We start from the raw sequence: 17,857 nt of genomic DNA on the forward strand, positions 1-17,857 counted from the left end.
ACATTAATCATAAAGGGGGTGCCGTGGGATCATTCAGATATCTTTGTCATTAATTTAGAAATTTCAAATTCTAAGTCTTAAATGAATCATACTACAATTCTTAGCATGTAGTATTTTACCTCTTTAGTTGGTCTATCCGTCAACAAATTTAAATTGATCGAGTCAATACGCTTCAAATATCAAATAATAAAAAGAAAATCACCAAGAATTATGGTATATAATGGATAAGAACCTTCAATTCTTAATTAGCAAATTTGTTTTGATATAGGAAGATGTGGAGGTCGCGAATAAGGGTAGAAGGCTAGCGGGAGGGTGTGGGTTGTAGCAAGCCACCAGGAAAGATCTTGTGTAGCTGGGTTAGTAACCTTAGGTCTGTGTCTATAGGTGTCTATGGCGGCGAGTATGTGCTACTTATACATGGGTGTCCCTTTCATATTTTCTCAGTTGCTATCTGCTTATTTCGTGTTGCCGTATCTCTCGTATTTTCGTATTGCTCTGATTTACTTTTTATTATTCCTTACGCCTTTTCTGTTATATAATCCATCTCCTTGTCGCCTATTCTTTATTTTGAGGCGGGGGTCTATCGGAAACAACCTCTCTACTTCTTTGGAGGTAGCGGTATGGACTGCGTACATCTTACCCTTCCCAGACCCCACTTTGTGGGAACACACTGGGTTTGTTGTTGTGTATTGTCTTGATATAGGATGGATAAGGTCTTCAATCCTTAACTAGAGATCTTAGATGCGAGTAGTCGGGTTCAAAACCAAATAGAAACGCATAAAAAATCAAGTTTCTTAATTCTTTTTTAATTTTTTTTTTAAAAAAGGGTATGGGGTAGCTAGGGTGCAGAATCTGTAACGTCAAATCATGTAGTTGGCATTTTGGAAGTTAATGAGGGGAAGTGGGGAAGATATAGTACTGATTACTGAGTCTGAGTTTGTAAAAAGATAGGTGGGTTTCTGATGTATACTTGCTGTGCCATTCATCTACTCTCTACTCATTTAGCTAACGTGATTTGGTACGTGAGATAAGAATATAATACTTTTGTGATAAAGTGCGTCGAAATAAAAACTAGCTCATCATTTGTATTAAAATAATGAAATTACTATATGATAGGGGTAAAATAATTTTATGAAATATCTTTATTTATCTCATTCAATGTGTCAAATGACTAAACATTTAGAGAGTCAGCAATAGTCTGTCATGTCAAGACAGTAGCCCAAAGGAGTATAGGTAGCCAGCTTTTATCCAAGTCTTTTACCATTTGCCCACTTCATTTCTATGCTCTTTTTAAATCTGACTTGTTCAATGATTCCTCAGTTTCTCTTTACTACTTTACAGTATTTAAGCATGAGGTGAGTGAGGGGTTCTTTTCCTTCCACTCTAGCTTGGATTAGATTCTTTATGCAAGTTCATTCTTTTCTAGCATTACAAACCTTTGATAAGGTGTATAAGAATAAATACTGAAGGAAGTATACTAGGATACTGGGATTCACTATCCTGGAAATTTCTTATGCTGTTTGTTTTGGTGCATTAAGCCGGCGTGGTTCTATTATTAGCCATACTTATCCATATATATTAATAGTGTTTGTATTGCTAATACATCTTATAATATTGAATAGAGAGTATAACTAATACAGTTATACATGCATAAAATTCAACCCCTTAGGGATTGATTGATTAAGAAACAAGTTATGTAGGTATTATAGTACGTTACAGAAATTAATAATGTAATAAAGAGATAAGAAACTGATTCCAATTTATAATTTTTTCAATATTATCCTAAAAGATGAACCCCAACAGGAGTGTAGGTACCATGCCTAAGCCTAATTCTAACAAAATTGCCTCAAGACTATAGAGTAATAGAGCAGCTACCACCAAAATTTGTGATGGAATAGTAAATACTACTTTTTTTATTTTTAATAAAAAAATGTTGATTACGAGCTCCGCGTATAGAATCACCTTTGATAGAGACCTAGTGCGTTACCCCACAAAGTGAAAAACTTTTCGGTGTAAATTTGAATTAGTCAGAAAAGATACAGCGGCGGCAACATATGTGGATGACTAATAGAGTTGTCTGTGATCATAATTGTGTAAAGGAACTCACCCAAATACTCCACTATTTAATTAGTTCAGCATTTGTACAAAGATAAAATCATCGGAATTTAATTGCTTGCCTACTTTACTTTGTTATCATTTCCATTTTTGTAGTAGTTAGTAACTTAGTATATAGTGCGATGATATTATTAACACTTAGGATCACTTCGTAATTAGATGCATTGATGCTGCTTAGAGCATCCAAGTTGTCCATATAGGCTGAGAGCAATCATAAAAGAAAAGAGGAAAATTAGATGACTAAACACGTCAAAATAGATTGAATTAACAAATTGATGGATCTAAAGCTTATTTGGTTGATACCCAACTCATCAAACTCTTACCAAATTTTAATTTCTTTGTTTCTTCTTTTATAATTTGTTTAATTGCTTAATAAAACCTTTTTTTTTCTTCATTATGACTTTATATAGCATATCTAACGGGAAAAAAAAGTACTTTAACAAAATCCTATGAATCAATTTATACTGTATATCTCGACTTTTAGACTAGTTAAATTGAGCCCTAGTCTTGTCACCTGTAACCTTTTCAAAAGATCCTTTGCCTTTTCTGCTTGTAAACAGTAGTATATACTGTGTGGTTGGTATTTTTACTTTTCAACAGACCATTTTAAGATGCTATTGTGTGTGTGTGTGTGTGTATTCGCCCCATGATGTTCAAGATATGATTTCACATTTCTTATATCAATGAGAAAATAGCCTCTTGGAGGACACATTGGAAAATCATATGTAGGACTGGGGTTCAAAATAAAAGTAGGATAGTAAAATAAGGTAGGGATGTTGATATGTTTTTAAGTGCTCTCATTCACCTTCCTATCTTCATCTATCCTCCATTGGTCCATCCACCCTTAACCAAATATCTCGGATTGGATTCACCTGGCTGACAATGGAAAACCTTTCACTAAACTAAATGGCATTTTGATCCCATTAGGGAATTTACTCTACGTGGATCACATTAGTAGGATCAATGAATCCAAACACCAGATGGTTAAGTTGGAAAAAAGAAATCTTGACGGCTTGTTATTTGTGTTAGAAGTAACTACTCATCCCCAGGCCCAAGCCATACCCTGAAATCGTGAGGGAGGGGGTGGGGGGTCCCATATGCATGTTACCCAATATCAAGAAGGGTGTGGTCCAGTCTAAAATATTTAAAGGACAGTCAAGAAAAATAAAGAATGTAGTGCCTTTTGGGGTTTCCTATTATAGTATAGACCCACCAGATATTGAAGATAATGGTTTAATGAGATTCAACAAGAACCACCAGTCTAGCTGATGTTCAATCTCTTTCACGTACGTATACAATAATATAGACGTATATATGGTATACATGCATGTCTACATGTGATGTACCTCCAATCCGATATCTGTAATGAGTAAAATGATCATATTCATCCCACCACAACTACTCTCTCTTTTTCCAAGTAGTATGTATACCTAAATTTCACTTCATCCTATAGTAATGTGACATTTTTAATTTGAAAAAGGTAAAGTACAACTCCACTTTAGCTACGAAACAACAACAGCAATAGCATACCCGGTGTAATCCCGCAAAGTGGGGTCTAGAAATTGTTGAACGTATGTAGACCGTACCTCTACCTCAGTTATTTCTGATGCACCCCGGCTATACTTACACATTCCTTTATTTTTTACTTGGATGACCGCTATACCATATATTTAATGTTACAAAAGAAGCACAGAGAGTTGTAACAAGAGCAATGTCAAACTACAGACAAGGATTAGACAAACAGGCCTAACCTTCATACTAACTCGTACTTGAGAAACTTTATGATATAGGTTCGTGATGTGCCTATATTAAATGTGAAAAATGGAAGCCAGAACCCCCAAAGCATAATGCACTGTGAAAATTATCACTAAAATTGCAAATGAAATTAATATAATTTCCTATCTAATGACATTCAATAACTTCATGTCATAAAAGACCTTACCTTTTTTGTTTCCTCTCCTGTGCCTGTGCATAAGCAATCTGTTCCAAACTACTTTCTGATCTGCTTGGATAATAAAAGAAAAGTATCTTCTATTAAAAACGGCTATGCAAAGTAAGAACTTTAAATTCTTTCCCTATTTGCTACAAAGCTACATAATCGTTATCACCACTCCACTAGATTCCTTTTTACCCAAAATTACAACTAAACTGGATGGATGATGCCAAAGGTCAAAGAATGCTGTAACCAACCCCATTCCTATAAGGCTTTGCAAAAAGATAAATCAAGCCTTGATGTTTAGTAACCATCATCTATCGTTGGACTTCTTCTACTCGTCTATAAAACAGAACATAGGCCGCCGAGGTTTTGATCTTGTCCGGGCTGATGGAAGACACATGGCTGTCATCGAAGTCATACCACCGATCAGCACCTTGCTAGATTATTCGAACAAGAAAAAAACACAAGTTAGAATATTTGAAGTAAACTGGGAAAAATGGAAATGTCCTTTCTTGTATATTCTACATGATGCAGATGATGACAACAGAATGAAGATGCCTGACTAAAGTTCATTATACAATAGATACACATGCAATAAGCAATTAATGTAAATCCAGATGATACCTTGGAATGTAAAAATACACAAACCAAACACTCCTACGAAACATGACATTTTTAATGCTCTTAGATGGAGGTACAGTGACCCCCCACCCTCCCCTCTCCCCAAGTACTAATATTTTTTGGGGGGATAAGAAGGCTTTTTTCAATGTTTACCGATAGTGTGAGTTAAAATTAATACAAAAGGCAGGACTGGTTTTACGTTACATATTTCAGGGATTCTAACAAGTTCAGCATATCATGCAAATCCAAAACTAACTTCCCTTTCATCCTGAAGTACAACTTTTGCACACATCTATATTGATCATTAGTATTCCAATTTATCAGGTTTAAAAAATCCCATTTTACCTTGGAAAAGAATCGAAAAAAAGCAAAAGAAACGAGGTAATCAAAGTAGCGGCACCACTTACATGAACAAACGCAGTATAGTGACCCCCTCCCATGCTTCCATAATGGTTGCTAATTGCATAAAGCATATACCGATAGGAAGATTTTCCGTCCTTGTAGGCCATATATGAGGATAAATCGAGATCATGAGTGGGGAAGTCAACATAAGTCTCCAACTTGTTCTTCATAAACCGGCTGTATGAGAACCTCTTCAGGTGGATGACCAGAATTTCCGGCAGTCTCCAAAGATCCAACTTCTTAGTGGCTTGGCGATGCTCGTTACATCCAGGGCAGAACCTAACGTTGGATACGAAAAAAAAAATGTTACGCAGATCATATTCATGAATGGCACAAACAAATGATTAGATGATAAGATAGCATATTAGAAATATTGCATGAAAGAAGTCTTTTCACTCCACGAATAAGGCTGCCATTGCAAAAAGTGGCCCCTGGTAAATAACTCAATGTTATTATCTAAAAAACTGCCTGTAGTTGCTCTGAATATACAAGAAACAAAGAGCCACACTGGAAGCACAGCAGAAGCACAATGTGCAAAAAGTTAATAGAGGTGTTACATGACAGCATCAGCCGATGTCGTCATTTCTTTAACATAACTGAACTAGAGGTTCGAAGGATCCAGCTCATGCCACGTTACAAAGACAAGGTCTGATTTGGCTGAGGTTAATAAGGATGGTTTAAGCAACATAAGTAATCAAGATGTGATGGAGAATGTGGACCTAATTGAGATAAAATTTGTATCACTGAGAGAATACAGTTATGCAATTACAAATGTTGAGGGTTTATAATTGTTAGCATAAACCAAAAAAGAAGCAAAAAGAGAACCTTCAAGAAATCTCTGAGCATTCGTACGTTATAATTTATAAATACATATGTGTGTAAATGGCGTACAATCACCGAGTAAAGGAGCTGCCTACTTACCACATATCTTCCGGCCCTAGAGGCTCTTCCTTCAGAAATGCCTCAAGACATTTATACAGTGAGACAGATTCCTGTGGTCTTTTGCCAAAAAACCCAGATTTGAAAACTTCTGGCAGTGAGCTGAAAAGGCTTGTATTGTATTTTTCAAGCATTTTAGGTGACCAACTTACAAGTACATTTAACCGTCCAGGGATATCTGTGGACTGTAATTGCTCATTCATTACAATTTCGGGACCTCTAGTAGTTGCCTTATCATCTGACAGGTAAAAATGAAATTCCATATCTAAATGTTCGGCAGCATTTTCTTCAGCAATGCTTTCTGGAAAAACATTTACTCTTTTGTTGTCAGGTTCCATGTCTGTACATACTTCAATACAACATCTATCAAAGTTAAGCGCGTCCGCTTGGGCTCCATTTTGGACTAAGAATGGTGTAAGTAACTGCAGATAAAGACTGCGGATATCAGATCCTTTAAGAACTCTACAATGTGCGGCAAGTGGAATACCAAAAGGCTTCCAATTTGAAGTCAGCCTCCCGTATGAATAATGCCTGCACATGCAGTCTTTATTAGATTGCTATAATGAGAAAAGGAAGCAAGGAAAAGATTTTTGCCACAAGAAATATCAGCCATCTAATTTAATTGAGTCTCAGACCACTATGATAATCTTTCCAGCTTAACAGATCAAAATTTCAAATAGCAAAAAACAAAAAAGCAGGAAATTCCACAACATGAACAACTTCAGCAGTTAAGAAGCATGAGAAAAGCAATAGTTTCCCTTTTGCATCTCTTCATGATTCTCCACATAATCTAGAAGGATAACACACGTCATTTAAAGTACATGTTGCTCCACAAACCATGTATAACGATGATTTGTGATGCATTCTGGTGAAGTGAGTTGAGGCTGAGCATGTTCAATACTACTAGGTAAACCACCTCACTTTTACTTCACACAAGATACGAGTATATGGAAAATATCAGAAACATTCTCTCTACCACATAAACATAAGAGTAAGGCCTGTGTACACCCCACCGTCTCAGACCACACTGGCTATGTTGTTATACAAGTATATGGCAACTAACAACCTACTCTTTCAATTATCTTGAGTTCTAGCAACCATGACCAATCACACACTCTCCGTAGTAAACTAATGGATTGAGAAAACTTTTCTGGGGAAAGGAGATTCATAATATCCTAATCCTCAAAGCCCAGGGCTTAGTTCAAGTGGCAAAGATTGAGAGACTTGTGGCTTATGTCACAAGTTTGAACCCTTTTCTATACAGAACTAAGCTTGGTATTTAAGTGGGAATGTTAGGAAGAGGGGCCCATTATCCCGAGTTCGAGGGTTGTGGTTGGTCCTAACCCAACCCTGCCACTACCGTCGGAGTGCTTTCTTTCCCCGACTTATGAAACATGTTTGTGCATGCAAGACACGTCCTTAAAATGACTAGTAAATGTTTGATGAACTCCAAACGAGAAAAAGATAATGCCCAAATTATGAGTAAAATCAGGACATACTCATCGATCTGCTGATGTGTAAACATAACCAAGGGGGCTTCTTCAGGACCCTTGTGCAACCGATAAGCAACAAGTCGGTCACCATCTCTTATTAAGGATAATGAATCGGCTGGCTCCTCAAGATAACGTATAATGCGGTTGCTGTATGTCTGTGACCAGTAAATGGTGTAAGAACAAGAAATAGAATTTTATTTTGAAATAAAAAAAAAAAATAAAGGAACTACTTGACTATCCACCACACTGTACATAAGAACTAGAAATAAGTTTTATTTAGAACACAGGAACCAAGCAACAACTTGAAATACATAGAAACCATTTCTCATCTTACTGGAAACTTTGCACAAACCTCAGCCACCAAAAGGGTCTCATCAGCCTCCAAAGAGCATGCAGTGCTCAAAGCACGAATCAGATCTTCAAGCTTACCATCCTTGGGAACAGTGATTGTAAATGCAGATATTTGAATATCACTGCCACTTTTTATAACTGTGAGCGTCATCGACCTCATAGATGTAGATGGCAGAGGCAGTGACAAATACATGAATGGATCAAACGTGATGGAAACCTTTTTGCAAACAGGACAGACCAAGGTTGAACGATATTGACCCTGCAACAATTAAATAAGCTCTGAGCAATAAGACTAGACAAGAAAATGGCATAAATACGCAGGAAAAAGATTCAGATGAAGTAGACTTCTAAATGCTCCCAAGGGCTGACCTGCTGGAAAACATTAACTCTAGGCTAGCTTGCACACACCTCGACTAATGCCAAAAGGTACCCGCAGGTACTGAGTAACATTGTCCAGCAAGGTCTTGGACAGATGGGAGGAAATCACCTAGTGTTTTTGCCTCTGAGAGGATTAGAACGTAATACCTCATGGTTCTTCCACCCACTTCATTGACCACTAGGCCACACCATTGGGTGCTAGAGTCAACTTTATTAATATAAAATAAAAACCTTAAATAATAAAAAGACAAGTGCTCTCCATGCGTTGTAGTTGACAATTTATCTTAGAAGTGCAAAGCTTTATCTCACAACTGATTGGTCAAAGATGAGTTTAGAGATTATTTACTGACAGAGACCACATAATTAATACAATTCACAAGGTTCAAATTTTCATGGGTTTTCCGGATAAGGTAGGCTCCAAGTTTTCATATAATTAAACTTGATGCTTGTAAAAGAACATATGTTTTACCTTTTTACCGAGGTTGAAGGCTGGATATTCTTAATTCTTTTTAGGACATTTAAGTAATACTCGCAAAGACATTTAAAAGAAAATGCATAGACCATTTAGAGAAAAGGGAGCAGTACACTTAAAACTACAGCCACATCATACCCAGCATATTCCCACAAAGGGGGGTCAGGGTAGGGTAAGTTTATGCAGTCTGTACCACTACGCAATACACATAAAACTAATTTGTTTTAATATAAACCTAAACTCAAAAATCAGCTCTTTGTTCAGGATTACATTATAGAAATTTTTCTTTTAATAAGATCTGAACCAAATTTTTGCATCAACAAATAGTATAAGATTCACTAAAAATATAATACGTTTGAATCTCAAAACAAATTGTGTCAGTTTCTTTTGGATAAAATGAGAGTTTTTATTGTTAAATAAAGCAGAGAATCTAGACAAAAATATCTGAGGCATTTGAAGCAAGCTTCATGAAAACTGGTTAAACTTCCTCAAACAGTTGCGATATCATTCAGCGTAGTTCCTGATATAGAAAATTATACCACTTCACTCTGATTGTTTTTCAAGTCAATGTTGAAATGAGATCAATGATTTCCAAATTTTGCCAGTGAGATAGAAGAAACCTTTAGTTGCTAGTGAGATAAAACGTCTCCTTACTTCTAGTGAGATACGAGAAACAAGTGTGTTACTCACTTGGCACACGTCCACTATGATGGAATCATTACGAGCCAGATGATAGTTCCAGTATTCATCAGCGATCTCTTCATCTGGACGATCATCTCCATCCTTAGCCTCAACATAAGGTTTATTCTTGACGCGGTTCAAATCTTCGTGGAGTCCATCCAATAGAAAAGCTAAGACCTCCTGCAGATATGTGTAAGAAGAATTAGAAGTCAAAAGATGCCCACAAAATGAGAGACACGAAAAGAGAGTACGAATAAATGATCTGCACTGGTAAAATAAATCCAACAGGAAGGACTGAAATTGAACCTGAGAATCATGCTGATTGAAGCCGCTGAACTGAGGAGCAAAATGAGCAAGCTTTGATTTGAATATTCTAGGTGCCACAGGAGTCGCTCCAGGAGCCCATAATTTCTTCAGAAGGTCACCAAAAGCAGAGGCAATTTCTCCCTGAAACAATTTAAAGAGAGAAACTAAGGGCAAAAAGAAAAGTGCAAGGAGACAGAATAGAACACAATGTTTGGTTGGGGTGAATTGAGGTGGGAAGGAGGAGGAAAAGTAAAAAAGGCAAGTTTATTTTCCTGTGCTTGGAAAGAAACAAAAAATGGAGAGATTGAATACCCTCTGAGCCAATTTTCTTAAGCATCTACGAAATTGAATGGAATGGATATGTATATCTTTTTTACTTTTGTCCAAGATAACCAAACACAATTGGAGGAAAATAATGAATTCTTCACCTTGGGGGTAATCAATTGAATTCCTCTCTTTACTTCTCTAACCAAACATAAAGTATGATAAGGGATGTTAACATTGAATTTTCAGAGAAAACTTCTAAAGCAACCTGCAATGGTCTTGAAATATTCAAGATTGCTTACATGCATTCCCAATGGGTTGTCATGATTTATTTCTTTCTTGTAGTCCCCAAGAAAGTAATCAACGAGCTTTGGCGTATGTGCAAGGCACTGAAGAGCACTGTTCATGAAGCAGGTGTTTCCTAGGTTCTGCAATCCGGTCAAACCCAAGGTACCAGCTTCACATAAACCTCCAGAAAAGGATGACGAAGTGCTCCTAGTGAGATTAGAGGTTATACCACTGCCAGTACCATTCATCAGAAAAGAAGAACCATTAAGGTATGGCATTGACATCTCGTCCTTTTTCCCTTTATTTTTAACAGAATCTGATAACCCATAAACCTGCAACTCCAAGAGCAGCTGCAAAGCAAAAAAAATAAGACAAAATAAGAAGTCTGTTTAAATCATTTCTTGCTTATTGACAGTATGAACCATTAAATACATAATTCTAGAGAGACTAATAACTGTAAGATGACCGATAACCAACTAAATGCCTTTAATGATAACGGATTACTACAAAATCTTAGTTAACTGGTAACATACAAGGAAAATAGAATGAAACAGCAAAATCTTTGGCATCCTTCTCATATGTTAATCAAAGAAACACCATACTAATTAATGGTGATGAACCAAACTGGTAAATAACTGCCACAAATGGAAGAAACAACTACCAAATAGTCGACATTTTCGTTATCTTATTTCCAGCTAAAAGCCGCATAACCTAATTACTCATTGATTCGGCAAACCAAATGGGTGTAGAAGCGGGTTGTTACCCAAATAGTCTCATTTATAGTGTGTTTCTCTTGTCCCACAGTAAACTAAAAGAGCTAAATCTTCTTAAAGTGTACGTCATTCAACATGCAAGGAAAGGGCTCATCTACTGCTATTGGATGAACACCTCCCTTACGACCCCTAAAATGAAGGAGATTCGCATATAACTGAATTTAATGGGCTAAGCATTGATCCATACTCAAGAAAGAGCAAACACAATATAGAAAACCAAATGATTTCCCAGTACGCTGGAGAAAATTCCTTTCATCACTTCAATCCTAGATGGAGTTTTAAGTGAGCAAATTCATCACCTTAATCACTGTAACCCTTTTTATGAAGCAAACACTTGATAAAGAAGTAGAAGAGTAAAAGAACTTAATTAGAAAACACCAGAAAAAAATCTAACCAAATTTGTTTCCTAATGCAAGACAGAAAAAGTAATGACAGATGGCACAGAAGCATTGATTGGCTTGTAATGGGTTAGTCATGAATTATGACAGAGTTGAAACTACATACATCTTGCTCTGACTGCTTCTGAGAGTCTTTGATCATCTTATTATTTTCATTTGAAAAAAACAACGCCGTCTGCCCAAATAAATCCCAAATCCTTGACTGCAAAGAACCAAAATGCCGTTGATCTTCTCAAACCGACCCTTGCAATTGATAAACAAAAATATTGGAACTTACGGGTTCTGTATCCACACTAAAAATTCTGCAGGCTCTTCTAAAGCATTCAACTGAATTGTCCTGAATCAAATGTGAGAAAACAAATGTGAAAACTAGAATCTAAAGGATATAAAGTAGTGCAACTGAACTCCAAAGCATAGGTGAGGATATATTGCAAGATAAAACAAGAAACATCGTCCAGTGAAAAAACTGCAAACATCTAATATGCAACAGTTACAAAATGTAAACAAGTTATTCCAATTACTTAGAAAAATGAGGTACTTTTGGAAGCTACATTTTTATAAACACAAGCTGAGGCAGTAAAGGACAAGACGACAATAACATGTTAAGAGAAAACGAGTTCAAATTAGCATCAACTTTTGGGTGAATGATAAATATGAAGTAGCATGGAAAGATCACCCATAGGCAAAGAAATAGTATGTCTCAACTGTAAGAGATTTTGTTCAAACGGACATATTCGTTTGGTCTATCTTCACATGTGACCTTTTTCTCTAATTATTCCTATTAGTTTGTTAAAAGCTGAAATTCTCTAGCTATTTTACTTCTTCACACTCCGATGTTGTTTCAATGCCAAATTCTCAGTTGTATCAACTAGCCTAGTTTATTCAAACCAGGGTTGGAATGCAACTTGCTTGGTACCATTTCCTCTTAGCCTTTAGTGATCAAGTAAAGAACCTGTCAATATAGATAAAGGTGGAGGATGTCAGGGCATCCTTGAGTCATGGTATGACTTCTTAGATTTATATTAAGAGGATGAAACTGTTAACTAAGTCTACTATGTCATCTGAAACTGATTGATTCCCAATTACATAGTTTCTTCTGCTCCAAACATGGAAAAGGGTAGGGGTGTATGGATCAGTGTACCAATTTCATGTCATAGCTACAGACATTCAAAAGGATATATTAGCACATCATGCTGAATATCCCACTGCCTTACATTGTTAGTTCCTGTCCATACAATTTAACTCTAGAGTAATTCACTTCACTAAAAAGACAACATAATGATGGAAAAGTGTCCTTTCTTATATCATTTTCACAAAGACTCACTCTCTCGAACTCTTCTTGTCGGTGGAATTTCCTGATGAGCGATTTTGGATGGGAACTACAGGCATCAAATGCTTCAAGTGAACTATATAAATAGCAATAGGATTGATGTTATTGTTAACGCATGCATATAAAACTGAAAATTACCATGCAAAATTTATAGCCCACTATATCAGCAAATAGATACATATCAAACTAACGTACTTGTCATCTATTTGAATAACCCAACACACACAGAGTATGTATTGATTAATATTTAACTATAAAACAGAAGTAGAAGAACTTTAACAGCTATTTCCCTTCCTAGCATTTCATATGAGGATGATGATAGAGGGATTCATGCATAACCCTTATTCTTGAAGTAGATATATTGGGCATTTCCATCTTAGTTAATTTTGAAAGTTCTAACAATCGACAGTAACAATAAAAGAGATGGATGAAAGATGGTGAAGCAGCTGATGAAAACGAAAGCCCGCTTCTTTGGGGTGGGACGACACTATACTGAAAAGATCATATGATTATGCACTCCATTGCTATTATGATAGTACAAATAATGGAATTCGAAATTCAACAAGTTATTATTAACCTTTTTGCTTATCCTGACTCCTAAGGAACTGGTTTCCCGTGAAACAGAAAGCCTCAGCTGTAAAGGATAGACATCCGCAATATCCTCATCTGTAGCTGAAAAGATTTTTCCATTCTTAGCAGCAACTTTAGAGTTACTGTGCCTGAAATAGGAGGGAGCAATTCCAATCAAACTAAATCAGACTCTATAATGAAGAGATCGACTTTTACGTGGTTCGAAATGCATGAAATCATAAATGTGCTAAATATCATTGTTACTAGATCCAAAGACAGATTCCCTTTCTTAGATGTGAAGAAATACCAAAAAGGAAAGTGAAATAATAAGTTAAACAATCCCGACCCCAAATAGAAAAGACAAAAAGAAACAAAGGGTATAAGGACGAGGATCAATTGAGCGAATTTAGCATTCTAAAGATGAAAGAACAAACGGTGATTCTTTCAGAAAAAATTCTAAAATGCTTTATACAATGAGTTTCCATATAAACTAACAAGGGATTAACAGTATATATTTACAAATGTGGATCGTCGTCCAAATAGAAGCCACAACGGTCTCGGAAATCTTGAGGCCTCTTTAATGTGAAATGAAAAAGCGAGTGGTCTCGAAAACAGAAGAAACCAACAAACTAACTGCAAGTGGTACTTGCAAGCAGAAGTAAAAAAGTTAAATCTTTTATTAGAAGCAGAAACCAACAAAGCTTTGGAGGATTTTCCTTAATTTAAAAGGGATCGTGTAGGTCATTCCAAGAGATACACTTAAAGTGATGGTGTGCTGGAACAAATATAGTACTCACTCAGAACGTAAAGAAAGATGGAAGATTGTCCCTGCTTGCATTTGCTGGACAGTTCGGAAAGAGAGAAACCAAAGGGGTTTTGAAGACAATTATAGCTCTACCTAGAAACTGAAGATGAAGTGTCTGGCCCTTTTCTATTTTCGGTGTAAACATGAAGATATAGAAGATACAGAATCTTTTGTTGATGTTCTAGGATCTCTGTAAGTAGGTTATAGCTTAGTACATCTTCCTATATTCCCTTGTAAGTATGAATGAACAGTTTTTCGCAGCAAATAGTTATACAAAAAAAGTTACCTTCTCAAAAAAAAAATCTTTTATTGGGAGTTAAGAAAGATCACAGTGCAAATGGTGTCCTTGGAATGCTCAACAGCTTCAGTTTTAATCTCCATTAGAAGAGGTTTTGGTTATATGCATTTCAAGAATAAAAAGAAAACGGAATTCTAAGTACTAACCATTTGAGTGCAAGTAGCCATATGTCGCCAGGGACCAATGCATAGTCCCGGCCTGATACCCCAACTTCACCACTCTCCTGACTCTGTGATAAAGATTCCTCCTCTCTCCTCAAGTTAAATGCAACATCTGGGCAAAATATGTTGTTAATGAGCTTCATTGGCCCTCCATAAGATGGAACTGGTGCTACTGCATACAAGATCACCGACTTCCTATCCGATGGTGCTGAATCCTGTGCCTCCTTCCACCACCTATAATAGTAAACAGACTTTCTCATGCAGTGTTATAAATATATGTGCCTTTTGGGGCTTGTGATATATGAGTGTAACAACTAACACGTTGACCCACTCCATGGAAATTCACGGAGACCAAAACATCTTAGCTAGAGAAGACACAGCAGACGATAACTTCTGGAAATTACTGCCTCCAGGATATTTACCCCATCCTACGCACTAAAACATTATCTTTCTTCTTACAAACCACTCTCAAGCATCAAGTTTCTGCTTCTCTTTCACACTTTCCTCTACACCCACTTACCAGTTACCACAGAGCAGTTTGTCAACTGATAAGAGCTATTTATAATAAAAAGACGCAACATTTCAACTGGAAACTTTTTTTTTGAACTTGAACATTTTCAACCGACAACATACGACATGATAAACCTATATCTTATGTAGATAGAACAATTTATCAAATTCTTTTGAGGTTGATTACGTCATTAAACAGTCTGCAATAACCAACATTGTTAAAATCTCATTGGCACTTCCCGATACTACTTCTCAATTATTAACAACTTAAATTAAATACAACAAAACCCAAAATCCAATGCCATTACCTTCTTATGCTAAAGTTCACATACAAACACACACACATACACCCACAACAAGATTCGATCCAAACGCTAAGAGATGACCAAAACCAACAACATTGATTAAAAACCAACAGTATTTCAATGTCATAATTTTCTTATGCTAAAGTTCACACACACACACACACACACACTCACACAACACGATTCGATCCAAGCGCTGAGAGGTGACAAAAACTAACAACATTGATTAAAAATCAACAGCATTCAATGTACAAAGCTCAATTACCAATCCAAATGAAGCTCATAAAACAAATTTACAAGCAAAAAAAACAACACAATTTAATCCAGCAGCAGATACAGAAGTGATAAAAAAACCTACAACATATCAATGTACTAAAGCCAATTCAGTTACCAATCTAAACCAACAAGTAAAACACACACACACAAAAAAAAATAGCACTTGTTTCAACTTTCTCGTTATCTTATGGAATCAGATTCAATTTCAGCTGAATTGGATCAAATCAAAACCAGCATCGCAAAAAAAATCAACTCAAAAAAAAAAATCAAAACCAAAAAACTCAATTCCGATTTTTAATTTTTTTAATGCTGTTTCCTTTCATATTAGCTATACAAAAAAAAAAAAAAAAAAAGACACTTGCATGAAGAATGGTTATACCTATAAGGAACAAAATAAACTCGCTGTTCATCGTTTCCAGAAGATTCGGTCTGCTGCTGTTGAAGAGAATCCGAGGAATCCTCCGATGGATTATCCATTTGAATAGAAGAGACACCGGAATTCTAGAGAGAGAAAGACTCGGTTAGAGAGAGAAAGAGAAACTTCACAAATGGCGGAACAGATTTTTGCAACAGAAAAAAATGCACAGATTATATATAGGGAAAGAGAGAATATGACGGATTTTATTTTTGCAGAGAAACAAATGGAGCTTTTTTCTGTGCAAAGAGGATTCAGGGAAAAGAGAATATTTATGAAATACTCATAAATATACACTAACTGACTTAATGCTTATATATTTTTCTAGTGTTTTTTATTTACACTTAAATAATTTACTTAATTAAATATTGTTTTCTGTAGTTTTTTTTTTCTTTTTTTTTTGGAATTTAAGAGAAATAAGAAAAAAGCAATTTAAAGACAGATCAGATGGATCTTGACTGTCCATCTTATCTTAAATACAGCTAATTCTATACTATATCTTCTTCTTTTTTTTTTTTAATAATTTTTACAATTCTTTCACTATCTATAAATAAGTATCATTTTAGCATACGAAATTATTTCAAAATAAATGTCACTTTAAAGCTCATGATAAAAATAGTAACTATTTTCAAGTGTACTCTTATATGAATTAACTATACTAAAATAAAATATTAAAAATATTTATTATAACTTAGTAACTGACATTTTATATTAATTAGTTTTCTAAATGAACTTGAAAATTTTTAAATACTACTTATTTTAGGACGAGGGAGTAATATTTATAATAGACAATATGTACAAAGTTGAAGGGATTTTTTGTATTTTGATGCAAATCAAGTTGGGAATTGAAATTGAATAAAAAAAAATATGTGTTTTATTTGTGAAGGTTTAATAATATTTTTGCTTTTTAAAAATGATTTAAAGGTACTTTTGAGGTACTTCTTATTAATAATATAATTAACAAAAAGTTTGTTCAATTTCATTTGACTTGATAGGTCAAATGTCATACAATTGAAATCTAGTCTTTTTAAGTCTAAAGTATTATTTTGTGGCAGATTTTATATCTTACAGATATCACCAAATAATATCGTCAATTTTTTAAAACAATGTGTGGCAATTACATTTTACTCAGTGTCTTAATAAATATTACTTACTATATGTTTATAAGATCTTACAAAATAGTGTAAAAATATGAACATTCAATAGAATATTGATGGTTTTAGTCAAGTTTAAATTTAATAAAAAATTATTTTTATTTTAAATTTATTCTTTTAACTTTTACTAATTTGTAAGACTATTTGACAGTAAAACTAATTCATTTAATCTTATAGTGAAATATTATTAATTGTAGTCAAGATTTCATTAATCTTTGATTTGCTCCTAAAGTAACAACCATGTGCTTTTACAAAAATATTAAATAAAATAATTCTAATTTTAAACATATCATGATTTGATTAATCACCTTACAACATAAATGCGTTATAGAGGCCCTAAACAGAAAATCATAAAATCCTAAGTTCTATCTAAAATTGATTCAAGCAATTTAAATGGAAATAAATAATAAATAATTATCTTTTATCATAATTACCTCAACTAAATTTATAAAAATAAAATAAAAATTCTGAACTATACATCTAAAAACAAACAAATTTCCAAATAAATCCTAGTCAAACTTCCAACTGAAATTATTGGCACGTAAGTATAATTAGTGACACGTAATTTTAACTAATGACACGTAAGTACAATTAATGACTTGAATACAAAATGCAT

The 17,857-nt window shown here is 34.9% G+C and overlaps 1 protein-coding gene across 2 annotated transcripts; it reads right to left on the reverse strand.

Moving 5' to 3' along the window:
* Positions 1-4,096: 4,096 nt before the first annotated feature.
* Positions 4,097-16,370, reverse strand: LOC107875692 (ubiquitin carboxyl-terminal hydrolase 8). 2 transcript variants are annotated; one of them, XM_016722502.2, is made up of 13 exons: positions 16,052-16,370; positions 14,567-14,815; positions 13,325-13,466; positions 11,695-11,754; positions 11,524-11,619; positions 10,261-10,596; positions 9,695-9,835; positions 9,398-9,568; positions 7,841-8,116; positions 7,513-7,661; positions 5,996-6,544; positions 5,080-5,353; positions 4,097-4,488 (listed from the first exon to the last, which is right to left on the reverse strand). In XM_016722502.2, the coding sequence occupies exons 1-13, from the start codon at positions 16,147-16,149 to the stop codon at positions 4,366-4,368; spliced, it is 2,664 nt and encodes an 887-aa protein (XP_016577988.1). In that variant the 5' UTR covers positions 16,150-16,370; the 3' UTR covers positions 4,097-4,365. The 2 variants fall into 2 exon arrangements, with proteins under 2 accessions (XP_016577988.1, XP_016577989.1); XM_016722503.2 differs by having other exon boundaries at positions 7,859-8,116; positions 16,052-16,369.
* Between the last annotated feature and the right edge of the window lie 1,487 nt (positions 16,371-17,857).

The sequence above is a fragment of the Capsicum annuum genome, chromosome 6 (genome assembly GCF_002878395.1).
Source record: "Capsicum annuum cultivar UCD-10X-F1 chromosome 6, UCD10Xv1.1, whole genome shotgun sequence".
NCBI classification, from domain to species: Eukaryota; Viridiplantae; Streptophyta; class Magnoliopsida; order Solanales; family Solanaceae; genus Capsicum; species Capsicum annuum.

Bases quoted from the DNA above. Each gene is read 5' to 3' on its own strand.
- LOC107875692 (XM_016722502.2), bottom strand. From the start codon at position 16,149: ATGGATAATCCATCGGAGGATTCCTCGGATTCTCTTCAACAGCAGCAG. The intron at 9,836-10,260 runs GTAAGCAATCTT...AAATTGTTTCAG, and splicing joins ACAACCCATTGGGAATGCAT to GGAGAAATTGCCTCTGCTTT. The intron at 5,354-5,995 runs GTAAGTAGGCAG...ATCCAACGTTAG, and splicing joins CTAGGGCCGGAAGATATGTG to GTTCTGCCCTGGATGTAACG.